Genomic DNA, 15,535 nt, shown 5'->3' with positions numbered 1-15,535 from the left:
AAAAAAAAAAAAAAAAAAAAAAAAAAAAAAAACACATCATAGTAAAATTAATACCTTCTCCGCTTCGCATCGAAGCTAAAATAAATAGTATGTATATGAGTAATTAATTAACTATCGGACACTAAAATTATTCTAAAATGATTATATAAGATAATTGAACATTTAAAAAAGTTTAGCTTTGTTGCAATGATAAAAAGGAATTGAATTTACTATAATGTGTTTTTTTAGCTAGGGTAAAAAATCGATCTACTGGACTGCAAACAATCACCGAGTGCCAACGGTAAATGCTCTCTAGCTGCTTTTTAACGTCCTACGTGTAACTGCGCCTGTCGTTTCATCGTCTCCGACGTTTATTAAATTTTCATTTTTTTCAAAAATGTTTGTAACAATGTTTTCGAAATTTTCTAAAACTATTAAGTGTGCAGCTGTAGAATTTATTATTAGAAAAATTTGAGTGAAATACATTTAAATTTTTTAGCTTCGATGCAAATCTGAGTAGGTATTAATTTTACTATGATATTTTTTTTTCTATCACCACTTTTTCTCAGCTCTTACTAAACCGATTTTTTTTAACGATACGCCAAAAGATCACAAATCGTATCTTGTTAAAGACATTTCCCTTAAAAAATATTTTTAAGCTGAGATGAAAATTACAATTTCTAAAATCGATAAATTTTAAAAAATTTTCCAATTTTTGTTTCTTAAATTCGTATAACTTTTAGCTTCGATGCGAAGCTGAGAAGGTATTGGTTTTACTAAGATGTGTTTTTTTTTTTTTTTTTTTTTTTTTTTTTNGTTATATTGATAAAAATGTTTCACTATTATTCAAATTATTTTTAATTATTCACTATTATTACGTTTAATTATTTAAACCTAGCAAACAAGCACTATTTTTACAAATATACGCCTGCATATGCGACAACACATATGAGCATAAGATCTTACAATGCTACATAATACTAAGTGTTAATCTTTTTTCCTGTGAGTATTCATTAAATAAAATTAGCCACAAGTGATCAATTTTTATTATATGAGTATTCATTACTTTATGTAATTCATTATTGATATAAAATTAGAATATACAGCCCGTGTGCAAAAAACAAATAAAAATACTTATACTATAATATCTTATTAGTATGAAAGTATTTATTGCTACTTTCAACAGGTTTTAAATAAATAATTAAACTATATGATAAAGTTAGGTATACAAATTNTTCAACAGGTTTTAAATAAATAATTAAACTATATGATAAAGTTAGGTATACAAATTTCTTATACTTAGATACTATTTCAGATTTCATAAAAAAAATAGAACTAGATATTATTATTTTTTTTTGTTTAAGAATGTCCAATTTGATTTAATGAACTTGACGACGATATTACAATACATGAATGTGGTAACAAATTTCATACACAATGTCTTCTACCATGGGGTAAAAATATTGAAGTTCACAAGTGTACCTTTTGCGCAACAAAAAAGTATCCTAGTAAGCATTATGACTAAATCTTTTATCTATTTTGTATAAATAAATTACTTATTATAATATTTAATTTAATACTCTTAATAAATATTTTAACTTATGATGAAGATTGTCGATAAGGGAAAACGGATATGGTTATTAGAGTTAGTTTGTTTTTATCTTTTTTTATATGTCTTATATTATTAATAATATTTAACTTCAAAACATGCTTGAGTTAATAATACATTTGTGATTTTAAAATGTATTGCTAGTAGGTAATTAGCTATTGCTTATCACCAATATACCTTTTCTTTATGTTTTTACTTCAACTTGTTTTAAGCTATATCATTTTATTAAATAAATGGATATCAAATCATTTTAAGCAACAAATGTTTATAAAGTATAATAAAGATATTATATTTCTTTATAATTATATGTAAATATTTTTGCGGTTAGACGTATCACAATGAATTTATCACAAAATCACATGTGCGACTAAAATCTCAGAGTTAAATAAATTTATAATAACTTAGGAATTAGATTAGTTTATATATATAAAAAAAACCCATTTTATTTATATTTTTTGTTTAAGTATGTCCAATATGTTCAAATGAACTTATCAAAGATATTACCAAACATGGATGTGGTAATAAATTTCATAGAAAATGTCTTCAAACAATTCGTAAAAAAAGCGAATTTCATATATGTCCCACTTGCAATGAAATAATATATCCTGGTAAGCATTTTGATTACAATTTATTAAACTATTCTGTATAAATAAATTACGTATTATATTGTTTATAATAATATTCGAATAAATATTGTAATTAATTATGAAGATTGTCGGTGGTGGAAAACAGATATATAATTATTATAATTATTATAATTTTTATTATTTCTTAATAAACAGAATACAGGTAGATATATTCGCTATATTTTTTAAATATTTATAATGAAGATACCTATTAAACCAATAGTTTTTTTTATATGCGTGGTTGGATTCATTCTAACACATTCATATTATTAGGTTTTTATTTGAATTATAAAAAAGTATATTAGAAGAAAGATTGCCTGTAATGTAATATTAATCAAGTGAAAGCATTGAAGCTAAATTTTTTTTAATTATAATTGTATTAGAAAAAATCTATTGGTTAAAAATAAATAAATCACTCGTATATTTTTTTATATGTACATATAAATATATGTACAAATATGTATATAGATGATTCTTTAGGTCCCTTCTTCTGTAAATCCCATACATTCAGTTGTGTTTTAGTATGCACTAATTACACTCATGTGTTATTCCATATCATAATTCTACTCCATCTTATTCATTCTACATCATTCTATGTCACTATATTTCATTATCCTATTCATTCATATTTATATTAAGAATTAACGTTTTACTGTATTATTTACTGTTCAACCACATTATATATTCTACATTATTATTGAAAAGTGAATGTTTTCGTTTTTTTTATTAAGTTTAATTACTTTACCACGTGGGTCCGCACAAAAATACAAACAAATTGAAGAACTCGTGCAAATAACAGAATGAAACTCAAACGTATTTATCATAGGCATCGATAGGCTGTGAAAGAAATAACTTTCCAATAAAATATGGTCTAGGAAGGATTAACGAAAGGCGGACAAGATTAATAGAGTTTTGTGAACAACAGGAACTGATAATAACAAATACATGCTTTGACGTCCTGCTAAAGAGAAAATACACATAGCAAGCACCTGGAGATAGGAATCGGTATCAAATAGATTTCGTACTTGTAAAAACTGAGTTCAGAAATCAGATCAAATCTAGCAATACTTTCCCAAGATATAACATCGATAGTGGCCATAACCTTGTAATGGCTCATACAATATCAAATTTAAGAAAATAATAGAAATAACAAAAAAGAAGAAATAATGCATTAGAAAAGTAAAATATTAAAATATAACAGAAAAATTAATAAGGAATATAAATGAACTTCATGTTGGAGAAAAAATCTGGGATAGTATAAGATGGATATAATTAGAGTTTCAGATAAAATAATTGGTAAAAATAAAATAGAACCGAGAAAGCCATGGATGACAGGACAAATTCTTGAATTGATTGAAAGAAGGAACAAATTAAGGAACAGAAATTACAATTTATATAAACAGATAAAAAACGAAGTGACAACAAAATGACGTCTAAAAAAAGAATGTTGGCAAAACATACTAAAAATATAACGTGATCTACAAAGCAACAATACAGGCAAAGCCTATAATAAAATTAAAAACTGCAATATAAACCCAAGGCATCCATCAACATAGTTTGATATGGGAAAAGTTGATGATGAATAAAATAAGTAACACTGGTTGGTTTTCTAAGTGGCGTCGAGGCGTTTAATAAGAAAAATAAAAACAAGAATTGTAACACAAGAAAAATTATAGTCGAACCAAAAATAATAGTAATACTTCTAAAAAACTGTCGACAGAATAACAAAAGATAACCGAATTAGCGGTGGCGATTTGGTTGATTTCACGGACGGTGCGACCAATGTGATAGGTGTCACGAAGATGACTTCCTGGACGTATTATTGCGGCGGGTATTCGACGCTAGGCATTTATTGGACTTTACACCACGACGATAACGCGTGTGTGTAACGGTCCGGTTTACAGTGGAGCGGTGGCTGAGAAGGAGCTGATACGACTGCGGGGTGTCAAACNCGACTGCGGGATGTCAAACGTGTGATAACGCCGTGGCCGTGTCAAGTTGAAGATAAACATGGGAAACTTCTGTTTGAATATGAAAAGGTAGTAGAGAGGTAGACAATGTATATGGAAAAATTATATGAGGGAAAAGAGGAGATCGATAATGAAGAGAAATATACAGAAAATGAAATAGATGTAAATTAAGATAGAGAAGGACCCGAAATACTGATGAGCAAATTCGAAAAGTCTCTAGGAAAACTGGGTGACAAAAAAGCAACAGGAATTAACGATATCCCAACTGAACTACTGAAAAATATAGGGGAAAAAACAAAATATCAATTGTTTAAAATCATTAAAGATAGCTATAATTGTAGGAGTCTACCACTAAATTTTGTTAAAAGTAGAACTATAACAGTCACGAAGAAAAGCAATACAACGGAATGTAGAAACTATAGCACTAAAACACTCCTTTCTCACGCTCAAAAATACTTCTAAACATTATCAAAAACAGATTGAGAAAGAACATAGAACAAAATATATCGGAAGATAAATCTGGATTAGGAAAGGTGGAGGAATAAGATAAGCGATATTAGAACTGAGACAGATTTTTGAAAATCAATATCTTAAATATTGCAAATAAATTCCATGAAAACCAAAACTGTGTCTATAATTAAAATGCACTAAAATCTAAATCTTAATATATAAATAAACAATACACGATTACAACCGGTCTGAGTATTTGCTACCTTGGAAGTATCATAGCTTTCAATAACGAATCAGTACCAGAAATCAGAAGAAGAATAGAATTAGCAAAGCAAGCATTCTAAAACAAGAATCAACTTCTCACTCATAAACATCTGAAAATTGGCATTTATAACATTCGATAAAATATTTTTTTAGAGTGTGCTTTCATATGGTAGTGAAACATGACAAGAAAGACAGAAGCAAAGTAGAAGCATTAGAGTTATGGATATGGAGAAAAATAACAAAGAAAAATGGATAAACAAGAAAAGAAATGACTAAGTGCTAGAAGAAGTATGAGAAGAATAACAGCTGATAGAAATGATTGAATCAAGAAAAATAAAGTTAATCGAATACATCATCCAACACAATGATTTTGTAATCAACATCTTCGAAGGAAAAATAACTGGGAAGAAATAAAGAGGATGCCCAAGGAAACAATATTTTGAAAATATTCTGGAATTCATGAACATCTTTGTGCATCTTTTGTTACACTTAAGAATATGGCATCAAACAAAGATGAGTAGCTTCAACAGCAAGGCATTGCCTTTAATAGATAGATGATGCTAAGAATATTATTTTTCAAAATAAGTTAAAAGTAATATGGTTATTTTTATTTTAAAACAATTTAATATATAAACAGTAAGTGAGGTGCATAAATGACAATATTTATCATTAGACATTTCTCGGCAGCAACTCTTCTCCCTTTAATGTATAAAAATTTAACTAATTAATTAATAAATCATTTAAATTTATTTTAATTAATCACGTTTTATTAATCATTTTTATGTATTTATTAGATTGTGTTTTATGTAACCGCGTACTTCAAACGGAGTATACAAGATGATTTATTTAACACTAGACACTTGATTTTTTAAAAAATAATAATTATGTTAAGAAAATTTAATTTAATTTTATAGTTTGATATATTTTTTGACTTATTAGTTATCAGTTATTCTTTATTTATGTCATATATCTCCTTAAAGGTATCAACTTTATTTTTTAAAAGACAACATTCATATTTAACTAACGTATTAAATAAAAATTAACTAATTGAGAAAATTAATAATATATTATAATTTGTGACCCACTATTTCTGATGTTATAGCTATTTTAAAAAATAGAGAAGTGGTGAGAAATGAGTTGTTATTTACTCTGTTGTTCTCTTCCTCTAATCTACATTTAAAAATATTAAATAGTAAAATATGTATGTTTTCATTAAAAAAATAAAGTTGGCATCCTTAAAAGTTATAAGGGATGAATTCAAAAAAGATATATCAATTGATAAATCGAGGAATACATGAAACGAAAAAATACAGAAAAGAATTTTCTTAACATAATTTTTATTTTAAGGGTAATCGAGTGATCAATTTAAAAAAAATCACTCTGAGGCTATAACGACACTAATACTTCATTACTACTGAGACATGTTATTACTAAAGTCTAGCTAACAAACACTGAGATATTTATTACAATTTGTTACAAATACACAAACGCATATGCGAGCACAAGATCTTATAATGCTACATTAAGATTGAGTGCTAAACTTTTTTTCCTGCGGCTATTTAATTACTTATACTGCATGATATATTTATTGTTATTCTCAAAAATTTTCAAATAACACAATGAAACTATAGAATGAAGTTATGCTCATGACTCATCTATACTTAGAAATTAGTTTCATTTGTATTACATTCATAATTTTTTATCACATTTATAAAAAAAAAAAACATTTTATTTTTATTTTTTGTTTAAGAATGTCTAATTTGTTATGGCAAACTTGACAACGACGTTATAGAACATGTATGTGGTAATTAATTTCATAAAGAATGTCTTCAAACATGGGGTGGAAAAAACGAATTGAATAATTGTCCTTATTGCCAAGAAATAAAGCATCCTAGTAAGCATTATGTTTGCAATATTTTGAACTATTCTGTATAAATATAATACGTATAATAATGATTATTATAATACTCGTAATAAACATTTTGACTTATGATGAAGATTGTCGATAGGGGAAAACAGATTTTGTTTGTTTTTATCTTTTTGAATATTTGCTTAATAAATACATTACATGTAAGTATATTTGTGATATATTTTTAAACATTTATTAACAAAAATACCTATTAATTGATAAACATCATTAAATAATACTGATGATAATATTGTCGCAGCGGTTGAGTCATTGAATGTTAGGGATACGTTATCTTATACTATAAGTTAATACAATTATTATCATTGTAAATCACGAATCTAATACATTTACTATAATTTAGATGTTTTATAGTTTGATTTTTTTCAAATTGTACTTAAGTGTATTGTAATATTAATAATATTAAACTTAACAATATGTTTGACTTAATAGTACAGTTGTGATTTTAAAATGTAATGCTAGGAGGTAATTATTATTTTAAGCAACAAATGTTTATAAAGTATAATAAAGATATTATATTTCTCCATAAGAATCTGCAAATATTTTTGCGATTGATGCATACGATGAATTTATCACGAAAACACAAGTGTGACTAAAAAATTCAGAGTTAAATAAATTTTATCAGTTTAACAATGTTGAAATGGTAACTGCATATAAAATAGTAAATGAACAGAAAATGTCCATTTATAAAGCAAACATATCAGCTGAGGTCAATTACGAAATTTTCTATTAATTGTATAATTTTAAATATGACTGATTGAAAGAATTTGCTCTCAATAACCTTTTAATAAATCATGATGATAATGTTTTAGTTATATCCACTTATTATTTGATCACAAATTATCCTTCCAATGTAGAACAAAAGTATTTATAAGTAACAAAAAAAGATCTGAACATTTTTATCGAATAATCATTTCTTAGTTGGATTATTTTCTAAACTTATATTTAATAAAATCTATATATTAATATACATGTATGGTACTTTAAGAATATATTAAGTTGATGGCATTATAAAATGTAAACTTAGTAAATATTTTACCACTTATAAATTGAGAAATTAATAAACTATTGATTTACACAAAAGACTAGAAAATAGGAAAGATTTTGAAAAAAATTGTATATTTCTTCTCTTTTTCAGCATATTTCATACAGAGTGTTCAGTACACAATTGATTGTTTGATTTTTTAAACATTTTATACGTTTTATAATCTTTAATTTTATACTATTTAAAAATTGTCAGATGTTCCGATCATTTTTAAAAATTTTATTTGGTATACCAGGTAGGACTCATTCAAACCCATTTCTATTATTAAGTTTTATCTTAATTTTCATAGAAGTATACCAAAGATAGATTGCCTGTAATATATATGTATAATCAAAATTACGTTTATGTAGGTGTTTTTGAAATCCTTTCATAAGTAAAAATTTCAATTGATGCTTCCCTGTTATCATAATTTTCTCAAATAATAGTGAATAGACAATACATATAATAGAACAAATTTTTACTTAAGCAATCAGAATCATTTTATTTTCTATTATTGTAATTTAAATATCAATAATGATATTTTTTATTTTATTCATTTGTCAGAAATTTTTTTTACAATCTATACAAGTACATTAAGCAAATTTGATGACAGCTATTATATACATATAATATATAGCAGTGTCACCCGTCTAAGAAGTTAAAAAAAAAAAAATGCGCAAACATATTGACTGGAACGCCTGATTAGTTTTGGTGTTTGAAGGTTTGGCTATGGCCCCATAGTTGTATGCCATAGGACCAGACTGGACGGATTAAAAATTTGTATATGATTAGTTTATTGAAAAGAGAGAGCTGAGATTTAAATAGAAATCTGAGAAGACGGAGTCTGGAGTTTTATGTTTTAAATGTGGGCCCCAAATGAGTTTTTTGTCCAAGGTAAGGTCAAGATACTTGACTGTGTTTGCTGTAGGAAGGATTAATTTTAATTAAAATTTTAGATAACACATATTGTTTGAGATATTTCACTTAACAAAAAAATGTCAGTATAATTTTATCAATTTATGAGGGCAATGCCTTTAACTAAACACATTTTTGATTTTGTGGCATATTAATCAAATGAAGGCATCGCTCTGAAGCAAAAAAATTTTATTTATAATTATTTTTGAAAAAATCTACTGGTTAATAATAAATAAATCACTCGAATTTTTTTTTATGTATATATCTATAAATGTGTATGTATAAATTTTTTTAACGCTATATACGCCCATTAAAGGCTATTGCGGCCTCCCCCAAAAGAGGAGGTTTCTGAACCATTGATATTTCGGAACGGGTAGTTAGTCCATTGCAGGAGAGAGGAATGGCTACTTCAATTACCGAACTGATCGCTCGTTCGGCAAATGAAGTCGCCCGTGACCAAAATTCAAACCCGAGGCAGTGCATGTTAAGCACTGCCGCTTTACTAACTCGGTCACACTGTCCATCTATGTATAAATTAGAATTTTTTAAATATTTATTAAAATTATAATTTATAATTTGATCAAATCCAAAAAATATTATACTTAATGGGTAAAGTAATAATATTTTGTATGCTTATAAGTATTATATACAAAATTGCAATCACTATTTAAAGCTTGTATAAGTATCTAACAATTGGCTCATACTTAGAACTACAGTAATGATAATTCGTACTTATACCTTCGATAACATAAATTTCCAGGTTTGCATTGACATTTTATTGATAACTATTTCTTCTGTTAATGCTTGATTGAATTTTGTTTACCTAATTAATTAATGAATCATTTAAATTAATTTTAATAATTTAATCAATCACATTTTATTAATCATTTGTATGTATTTATTAGATTGTGTTTTATGCAACCGTGTACTTCAATCGGGGTATATAAGGTGACGCTAGACACTCGATTTCTTTTAAAATAATAATTATGTAAAGAAAATAATTTTGAAATAAAATGGTATTACATAGTTTTTTATATTTTTTTACTTATCTATTATTAATAACTATTTTAATTCATGCCTTATACTTCTCTATTTAACCTTAACTCTCCTGCTCGAGGTATTAAAATGTTAATAACTTTTGAAGTACCGATTCAAAATTTGTTATGGACTCGTTATTTTCTTGATTAAAGCATTTTTTTTTTTTTATAAACTAGTTAAATGCGTATGCTGCCACTAAAAATATAAAGTTGGCATCCTTGAAAGGTATATAGGATGAATTAAAAAAGTAATTAATAACTGATAACTCTAAAAATATATGAAACTAATAAATACAAAAAAATTTTTTTTTAATATAATTATGATTATAGGAGGAATTGAGTGGCTAACATTAAAATAAATTTTCTGTAGGTTTTATTTTTACACTAAATGTTGCAAAGAAAGATTATGCATACATTGTTACAATAATCATCTAAAAGAATACAATACATGTCCAAAATGCAACAACAAAGGTAATGATTTCTTTTTTTATTTATACGATGAGGCTTCCAATGAGGAGCATTCAGCTCACAGCATAAATTTAAATTATAAATATACAAAAAAATATGTATAAATGTCAGACTTTGCAACGCACTGTCTTAAATCCCCAAAATTAGTATACATTATCATTTTTAATTTTGATTAAAAATGATTTCTTTAATATTTATGGGCCTATATCTATTCGATATTTTATTATGATTATATTCAGATTAAATATTTTATTATAATAATGCATATTAATTTTGGGAATTTCAAGACCTCGCGTTGCTATGTTTGGCATTTATAATTCTCAATAAAACTATCTATTTAATATAAGTGTTGATAATTTACTTTAGGAATTACTAGAGTTATAAATTTAATTAATCTTTAAATAATTTTTAAAAAATCTTACCAAAATAATAATTTATAACTTGTAATTGTATAATATTACAGCAATATAATTACTTAATAAATGACCCCTTCTTTGTCACATGAGGTTTTATACATGATTTTTTAAACTTTTATTTAATTAGTCATTTTTTGCATAGCAAACAAATATTGAAATAAACAATTTTTCAGTACTTCTGCAAAAATAGTTGATAACATAAAATATATCAAAATATTTACTATGTAATAAATAATGATGATAGTTATATTTTATTCATAGGTGTTCGTGCAGCTAAAACAGAATTAAAACTTCCATGTGTAATTTGCCATGAAAAAAATGCAGACAATAGTTTTTCTCCATATTGCCTACATTGGTATTGCAAAAAATGTCTAGATAATGAGAAAAAAAACGAGATAAATGTCAATACTGTTTGGAACATATTCACAAATCATTTTTAAGGAAATTATTTCTTTAACGTTCATGAAATTTTATGTAATTAATGTAACCTACACACAGAAAAAAATTCGATTAATTTGATTATAAATATTAAAAGTTTATTAAATAAAAAAATATGTATTCTTCTTAAAAATATATTAATTGTATTTCCAACTAATTTTCTTAATAAATTGAGATTTATTCCAAAAAAATTAATATTATTTTTCAGGACCAATCTTCATAGAGTAAAAGATAGACTTATAAGTTATAAAGTTTATACCTTATAAGTACAAGAAGTGTCTTTAACTGAAACATGCATTTTTATTAAATTTTAGATAGTAATCTATTAATAAAGTTACTAGCCGATATCATAGTTTGTATAATTAATTGAGAAGTTACGAAGAATTATATATCTTGGTGGGAGGAGAAGGATAGTATAGGGTACATAACATATCATATGATTCCTTAAAAAAATAGGAAAAATTTAATTGGCTCAAAATCAATTAGATTATAGCAAGAAGAGAACAACCAACAAAAAAAAGATGTATCATGACAGTGAAACTAGATTTATAAATATTTTTTAGAATCATCCTTCATAGTGTAAAAGATGGGCTTATAAGTTATACCTTATAAGTGAAAGAAGTTTTTTAATAAATTTTAGAAAATGTTTCATTTAAGAATACATATTTATGACATCTACACGCCAACAAAACAATCTGTATAAATTTGTTTTTTTTTGACGTTTCGAGGAATTTCATAATAATATTCATCAGCTCTAGATCAAATTATAAAAATTGTTCGGGTGAAATTCTGAAATTTTTAGTTTAATATTTTTAAGAGGGCTTTATACCGCTTTAATTTTAAGCTTAAAATCGATCAAAGGTATAATTTTTGTTAAACGGTCTAAAGTGATCGTAGAAATTTGATATTTTGAGGATATTTAAAAAACCAATATTTAGAAATGTTTGTAATGGGCTTTTTTTCTTAAGATTTATAGTTTGGCCGTAAAATTGTTGTAAAGATGTAGTTTTTCTTTTAACTTAAACAGTTTATTCCTGAAGTGATATCTTAAAAAACCATCATTACAATCATTTCCAAATGTTATATTATTCGCCTTCCTGAAATTTCAAAAAAATTCACGAATTTGTTGAGATTATTTGTGATTCTAAAAAAAGCAAGACTAAAATGTTTTTTTTTCTAACAATTATTTTTATTTTGCGTGTAATTTAGTGATTTATGATAAATTTATTACCTGTATAGACTATAAAAAAAATTCAATAACTCAAAAATATACTTCAGTAGACTTACCCTATCAATGTTAAATTCATATTGTACAGAATTTAACATATTTATTTTATACATACAGGTGATTCCTTAATTATGCCTCACAATATATTATTGCAAATATTATTGTTAATCATTATTTTTTTTTTACAAAAACGATTCATTGTTGCGCAACTTTTAACAAAAAATTAATTTTCTGCTACCACTTCAATTTTCAAATGGCAACCCCGATATTTTTCATGCCATCCAATTTATTTAATCGAAAAAAAATATTGTCTTGTATATGGTATATGTAAATGATGGTTGGTAATTAACTATTACGATATATTTGAATAAGTTTTTATTTAAAATGTTAATATGAAGTTGTACAAAACGAAATGGTTTTCTATCTCGTCCTAAAAAGCAAAATAACGCAAGAGTAATTAATAACACGGTTTTAAATCTTTTTTAAATTAAAATAATATTGTATATTAGATTGGCCGTAATACTCTTTATTTGTCTAGACATAATTATAGTCAATAAAAACCATAATTTTATTCCTAATTGTTCAAAAAAAACTATGTAGTAATATAATATGCGATTGACAGTTGTAAGAAAGCAATACATTATCCTCCACCATAATTTTAAATCATGTTTTAGGATTCCTGGAAATTCTATTAGCACGTGGATAACTATTATAAACAATTTAGCTTTTATGTGACATTTATTGTATTAATTTTTAGTGAGCGTTAATAATAGTTTACTATAATGAAAATAATTTGAACCTATCACGATAAAAATTATGTTTTTGTTTTATTGTTTGTGTACACATGTGTGTTTCTACTAAAAACAGTAATGCAACAATATACAGTTATGTACAATAATCCATAATTATATATATTTACAATGTTACTCAGCTTTTAAAAGTTTATCATTATCTCAATTTAAAGACGGACCTAGTTTCTTTTTAAATTTCTTTTAAAATACGATCAGTCCGATGAACTTTTTAAAGGATCGTAAAAAAAAGGACTAGTAATTTTTAACTTCAGACCCACTAGGACCGGACTTATTTATTATTTGAAGTATAAGACCGAACCGTGGTCTAGTTCGGTTCAATCCAGACCGGTTTAAACCGACGCATGCAGAGCTCTAGCACCGAGTAAAAATACTTAGCAAATTTAAAGATATGTACATTATCTGCATTAAACAAAAATATATTCATTAGTATTTGGATTTTATTATATAAATTTGAACTAATAATTTTACCTGATAAATCGTATAAATTATATTTTTTAAGCTTTTATAAAATGAAAGAGAATTAAAATGTTTACTATTTTTTTGATAAAAAATATAGTTTACTTTATCTAATCAAAGCATAAAAGTTTTATTTTCTATAACCATGTTATATATATATACTATAATTATTCAATGACTTGATTATCAATTTACTTAACGATTTTTCAAATCAAATTATCTAACTTAGAATTTTAAATTTACATTTTAACTTTTTCCAGTACTAAAATGTAAGTGTAGGATCTATCAAGTTAACTCGTCTTTATCATTTTAAAGACTGAAAATCAAAGACATCTGAAAATTAAAGAGATCTACGTCAGATATATTTGATTTAACTTTTAAATTTTTGATTTTTTTCTAGACATTTTCAGTAAAAATTTATAAATTTAAGAAATTATACTTATTAATAATAATTATTGTATTATTATCAAGTTGTCTTACATTTTTAATGGAGAGTTTAGTTTGAGTTTGACATTAGTTTTTTTCACGATGAAAACTAACTACAAAGTTAATAAAAAAATAAGATTTTTGTAAAAAAATTCTATTTTCTATTTTTAATTTTATAATGCTATAACTTTTTGAAAAATATATGGATCCATCAAATTTTTATTATAAATACTATTTATAAACCTCTTTCATTCGACATACTTTTTTTTAAATAAAACCATTTCCCTTTATATATTTATAAATAAATAGTTATATATATATATATTTTATTTTAATGGTCAAAAAAATGAGCTGTGCAAAATTTGGGACCGATCCGTTAAGGTTAACCCGTGCCCCCGGGCCTATTAAGTTGAGTCGAATAGTCAAATTTAATAGAAATAACTGATCTATGTCTCATAACTTTTTTTTTTCTTAATTTAGAATTATAAAAGTAAAACTCAAGTAAAGGAAATTTTACAAAAAATTCAAAAATAAAAACTTCAATATTGTTTTCTCAATAAATAGCCCACAAAAACACTACATACAGTAAAAAACATGTAAAAGTCTTAAAATACGTTATAACTGATTTTGTTGATTATTAATTATTTATTTTCATTTTATTTTTTGGAAAACGCATATTATTAGATTTATTATTTTATGGACAGTCTTTTTTTAATAAAATTTATTAAAATAAAATTAAGGGGTAGCGTAAAAAAAAAAAAGACATTCGATTTTTGAGGGCCACCCTAATATATATATATATATATAGATATATTACACTTATAAATCATAAAACGTGTAATCAGGATACACCCAAAGAAAAACCTCAATCAATTTTGATAGAGAAATTTTATCAAGGGTTTATGATAATGTTTTATTAATACGAACAAAATAACTATTCTTATAAATAATTATTGTTCAAGACAAGAAAAAAAATTATCATATTGATAAATATATCATAGATTCAATAGTAATGATATATTTATCAAATTGAACAATGAATTTATTATATAGATCGAGGTTTTTCTCTGGGTGTATAAATAAGGAAATAGGAGATCATGTAGCTTTTGGAATAATCTAACAATTTTTTTAAATTAAACACTATCTACAGATTTGCAACGAAGCGTTTTTTATGATAGCGATTTTAATCACTGTCAGATATCATTATACTTGACCCAACTATGCCACGTCACCACTGTATCGCGATCTTCCAGTGCTGGGTTTTTTAATTTTAATCACTCTGTATATTGCCATTTTTTATTTCACTAGGCAAAGTGTATAAATTGTCTTTATTGTAAATAAAATCGTCATTATTTTTAGTGTAGTTAACACAATAAAATAAATTTAGAAACATGTTTTGCTAAGTTTTAGAAAAATTTTAAGTCATATAAACTAGTTGTATAAATATTTTCTAAGTACTCAACCTATTGAAAAATTAATAAAACCGACAA

The 15,535-nt window shown here is 25.1% G+C and overlaps 1 protein-coding gene across 8 annotated transcripts in view; it reads left to right on the top strand.

The window, feature by feature from the left end:
- LOC126894121 (uncharacterized) overlaps nt 1-11,286 on the top strand; it is an 18,652-nt gene extending 7,366 nt beyond the window's left edge. Inside the window, exons 4-9 of one of the 8 annotated variants that reach the window (XR_007701322.1) lie at nt 1,344-1,487; nt 2,053-2,196; nt 6,649-6,792; nt 9,670-9,780; nt 10,172-10,272; nt 10,947-11,286. Coding sequence is in view for 1 of the 8 variants with exons in the window: in XM_050664876.1 (XP_050520833.1) it covers nt 8,713-8,743; nt 9,670-9,712; nt 10,172-10,272; nt 10,947-11,125 (354 nt within the window). In the remaining 7 variants the exon portion in view is untranslated. Of the gene's footprint in view, nt 1-1,343; nt 1,488-2,052; nt 2,197-6,648; nt 6,793-8,016; nt 8,744-9,669; nt 9,781-9,802; nt 10,050-10,131; nt 10,273-10,946 lie in introns of those variants that run through there. The other 7 variants (XR_007701323.1, XR_007701320.1, XR_007701319.1 and 4 more) reach the window with 7 other exon arrangements.
- Nucleotides 11,287-15,535: the final 4,249 nt, after the last annotated feature.

This window comes from Daktulosphaira vitifoliae, unplaced genomic scaffold (genome assembly GCF_025091365.1).
Source record: "Daktulosphaira vitifoliae isolate Bord-2020 unplaced genomic scaffold, ASM2509136v1 Scaffold_1, whole genome shotgun sequence".
Taxonomy (NCBI): domain Eukaryota; kingdom Metazoa; phylum Arthropoda; class Insecta; order Hemiptera; family Phylloxeridae; genus Daktulosphaira; species Daktulosphaira vitifoliae.
This window is presented reverse-complemented; position numbering and strand designations above follow the sequence as displayed.